The 4,586-nt window shown below is 38.5% G+C and overlaps 1 protein-coding gene across 2 annotated transcripts in view; it reads left to right on the top strand.

The window, feature by feature from the left end:
• LOC106883917 (repulsive guidance molecule B) overlaps positions 1 to 3,770 on the top strand; it is a 137,836-nt gene extending 134,066 nt beyond the window's left edge. For both annotated transcript variants that reach the window (XM_014935054.2, XM_052977251.1), the window contains one exon: positions 2,743 to 3,770. In XM_014935054.2, coding sequence (XP_014790540.1) covers positions 2,743 to 3,432 — 690 coding nt within the window. In that variant the 3' untranslated portion in view covers positions 3,433 to 3,770. The remainder of the gene's footprint in view (positions 1 to 2,742) is intronic.
• Positions 3,771 to 4,586: the final 816 nt, after the last annotated feature.

Here is a 4,586-nt window from a genome sequence, read left to right as displayed (position 1 = left end):
CACTTGCCCAAGGTTCCACGCAGTGGGACTGAACCCGGAACCATGTGGTTGGTAACCAAGCTTCTTACCACAAAGCCATTTCTGTGCCTTTTTTTTTTCTTGCCTTCCAGAGATTATGGTATATAAGATATTTAGCTGTTATTTCTAACAGAATGAAGTTTTCTTCGCTCGTCTTCTGATCGTTAAAACGGCCTCTGGGTTTAAAGCATTCTCTCTCGTTAACCAAGCATATTAAGAGAGTAACTCACTCACACTCGCTCCCGACTTTGATTACCCCCCCCCCCCTTTTTGTCTTTTATTCTAGTACTTTTACTATTATCGCTTTAAAGCAGCTTTATAAGGAAGTATAGAGGTGTAGTGATGTTTTATTCTCTTTCATTTCTCTCTCTCTCTCTCTCTCTCATATATATTATCTCCATCAATCCTTGCAAACGTCATCATCATCATCATCATCATATCTTAGACAAGTTTAGTGGGAGGCACATGAAATATAGACCGTGTTTCAAGCGACTTCCCCTGTCCACCTAGCGCCACCCTTTGTGCCCCCCAATTCTCTCTGTCTCTCTCTGTCTCACTCTCTTCTCTGTGTGTATGAAGATGTAGGGGTGTTGTAATCAGTACAACTGAACTCGAAAACCACTGTCGTTTCCTTTTATAAAACAACAGCTGTTGCTCCCAACGTACATATTATAAGCTTGTATATTACACACGCGCGCTGGTGCGCTTCTAAAGCATAAGTGTATATTGCGTTAGTGTGTGTGTATGTAGTAGTACTAGTAGTAGTAGTGGCTGCATGGTAAGAAGTTTGCTTCCCAACTTCACGGCTCCGAGTTCAATCCCACTGACTGGTTTAAGCACTTCGGTCTATTTAATCAGCTTGCTCCCCCACCAAAAAATTACTGGCCTTTTGTCAAAAATCTGAAACCATTATTATTATTATTATTATTATTATTATTATTATTATCTAAGTTCTACGTTCAAATTCTACCGCAGTCGACTTTGCTTTCATCCCTTTGGAGTCGATAAATTAAGGGGTCGGGTCTTATAACGGTTTGGCTGCCAGCATTTCAAAAATCAAGGTTTACCGAAAATTTTAAAATTTTGCACAATAATACACTTTTGCCCAAACTGAATTGCTGTAGTTATTTCAGTTTTTTCCAGAAATATGTTTTTAAAAAGTTACAGAGCTTTAAAGTTTGGTGGTTTTTCACCTAGTCAGGAAACAGGATTGGAAAGCTGTCATTTTGTGCGTGACTGCACATTTTGTCGTCAAAATTCTGAAAATAGCACCCGTTATCAATAATTGTATGGCTGTGTGGTAAGTAGCTTGCTTACCAACCACATGGTCCCGGGTTCAGTCCCACTACGTGGCATCTTGGGCAAGTGTCTTCTACTATAGCCTCGGGCCGACCAAAGCCTTGTGAGTGGATTTGGTGTATGTGTGTATGTGTTTGTCCCCCCAACATCGCTTGACAACCGATGCTAGTGTGTTTATGTCCCCGTAACTTAGCGGTTCGGCAATAGAGACCGATAGAATAAGTACTAGGCTTCTAAAGAATAAGTCCTGGGGTCGATTTGCTCGACTAAAAGTGGTGCTCCAGCATGGCCACAGTCAAAAGACTGAAACAAGTAAAAGACTAAAAGAGTAACACGTGTTATGTCTCCGGTAATTTTCTTTCATGTAAATAAATGTTTCTGTTAATTTAAAAGATTTATCCAAAAAATCTTGTTTAGTTGTTATTTTTAGCACACAACACAACCACCTCAGTGCTCAAGGACAAAAAAGCAACGAGTAAACAAACATTTAAGCATTTAATATGCATTTAATGCAAATGCGATAAACAACACGTTACATGCGATAAACAGATTACAATTTTTAACAGAAAGATTTGTCGGTTTTAATTTAAAATATATCTTCCTCTGTTTTCAATGTTTCCATGATAGAAGCGAAGTTATTGGAGCTTGCTGCCATAATCACACAGATCACAGCGTCAAAGTTGTCAACACGTGTTTCCTCGCAGATAAGACTTATCAAAGACTTCTCGGATTCGTTTGTTACTATGGCAACAAGCACATTGAGCGACAAAAGTGTTCTCAAGATCCGCTTCTTACGATCGAAACGGGCATAAATGTGTCTGTGGCTTACGATTGGCTATAACTACCAAAATTTTCAAACTTTAGCTGCTATACCGAAAATTACTTTCACGTCATTAATTAGCCTATGAAAGTGAACCGTTACACTGAATATGAAATCAATTCGAACAGAATTGATGCTGGCAGCCAAACCGATAAGATCCAAATCAAGTACAAGTGAAACACTGGTATCGTAGTCCCCTCCTCCAAAATTTCAGGCCTTGTACATTTAGTAGAAAGAATTATTATATTATTGAGCTAGCAGAAAGGCGGCGAGCTGGCAGAATCGTTAGCACCGCGGGCGAAATGCTTAGTGGTATTTCGTCTGGCACTACGTCCTGAGTTCAAATTCCGTCGAGGTCGACTTTGCCTTGCATCCTTTCGGGGGTCGATAAATTAAGTACTAGTTGAGTACAGGGGTCAATCTAATCGACTTGCCTCTTCTCACAAATTTTCAGATTTTGTGCCTATAGTAGAAAGGATTATTATTTATTTGTTGTTGTTGTTGTTGTTATTATTATTATTATTATTATTATTATTATTATTATTATTATTATTATTATTATTCTCATCATCATACTACAATGTTAACTTTCTCTCTCATTTCAGTTAACCGTGATGATCAAAAGAAATGACAAATGTGGATCAACCAATGTTTTAACATACGGCACTCACGAACGAAGTTTGCCAAATGCCTTCGACGGTGGCGCTACGCATTACGGGCCCGGCAAAGAGATTGAACTAAAGGTGCTAGAACCGTCGAAATACGTCAAAATTCACATAAAATACATTGATACTACAATTTTAGTTCGTCACATTGGTCGCTACTTCACGTTTTCGATTCGCATGCCGGAAGAAATTGTAAACTCATCGACTGCTGACGAACAACCAGAGTTGTGTGTTGATGGCTGTCCAAAACTCCAGCAAATTGACTACAAAAAATTCCTAGCTCGACGACAAGAGAAACTTAGGGAATACGAAAGAGATAACAAAGTAGACATGTCAAGAGTCGAAGCTGAAGCGGCATGTCGTAACGCTAATGTTGCTGGTTTTTACTTCGATTCATGTGTTTTTGATTTAATGACAACTGGCGATAATAATTTCACGGCGGCTGCATACAACGCTTGGCAGGACCTTCTTAAGTTAAATCCAGAAATTGCCAAAAATGGTCGCAACCGGACAGATCTTACAATATACGACGATAGATATTCAGGAATATCGCCATTGGGTGCTACAACATTTACGAATCTACTGGTTCTTTCCTGTACATTGTTAACTATTTGGTTGCATTGTTTGTAAAAGAAAAAAAGAAAACAGAAAGACATATGGATTTTAACGAGGAGCAGATGAAAAGAAACATTTATTCAACGTTTTCACGTTAGATAAAAGAACTTTGTAAATGAATCAAAAATCAACACAAAATTATATAAATTTGCATGACACAACATATTTTACTGCAGTCTTTTATGTTTTGTTTTGTTTTGTTCTTTTTTTGTATATATTTGTTTCTGTGAGATATCTTGTGTCATTAACTGTAAATTTCTGTATAAAATCACTTCAACTAGAACTCTGTAAGTAAATAATAATAATTATAATAATAATAATTAATGATGATAAAAACAAAGTAATTATATATATTGACTTGTTTGGTTTATTTTTCTTGAAAGAGTTTTTGTCTTTCTTTCATTTATTAATTGGTCAAACACTTGAAATTCTTTCATTTATGTTAAGACTATCAATATGTCTTCGATTTCTTTCTTTAGTGTTACGTAATGCGCAACACTCTAACACCTATTATGACAAGCAGATTATTATAGCTACCGTGCTGTAATTATGATTTTGCACAAATGCAATACTGTTTTCTTTCAAGCTCATAATAATATGTTGTTGGCACTCCGTCGCTTACGACGTCGAGGGCTCCAGTTGATCCGATCAACGGAAGAGCCTGCTCGTGAAATTAACGTGCAAGTGGCTGAGCATTCCACAGACACGTGTACCCTTAACGTAGTTCTCGGGGATATTCAATGTGACACAGTGTTACAAGGCTGACCATTTGAATTACATGTACAACAGAAACAGGAAGTAAGAGTGAGAGAAAGTTGTGGTGAAAGAGTACAGCAGGGTTCGCCACCATCCCCTGCCTGAGCATCGTGGAGCTTTAGGTGTTTTCACTCAAAAAACACTCACAACACCCGGTCTGGGAATTGAAACCGCGATCCAATGACCGTGAGTCCGCTGCCCTAACCACTGGGCCATTGCGCCTCCACCTCATAATATATGTAGGTCACAAATATGCCGCAACCACACACACACTGCTTAAATAAAAGAAAGCAGTTCTTGAACACGGTGCTCCGCAATCGGTATGCCGCGGCACACTGGTGTGCCACAAGACGATGCTAGGTGTGCCGCAGTGTAACCTGAATATAATTTTTTCCCCTATGCTTTGTTATATT

Source organism: Octopus bimaculoides, chromosome 2 (assembly GCF_001194135.2).
Source record: "Octopus bimaculoides isolate UCB-OBI-ISO-001 chromosome 2, ASM119413v2, whole genome shotgun sequence".
In the NCBI taxonomy this organism is placed as follows: Eukaryota; Metazoa; Mollusca; class Cephalopoda; order Octopoda; family Octopodidae; genus Octopus; species Octopus bimaculoides.
The sequence above is the reverse complement of the archived record's forward strand: the minus strand, read 5'-3'. Positions and strand labels throughout refer to the sequence as shown.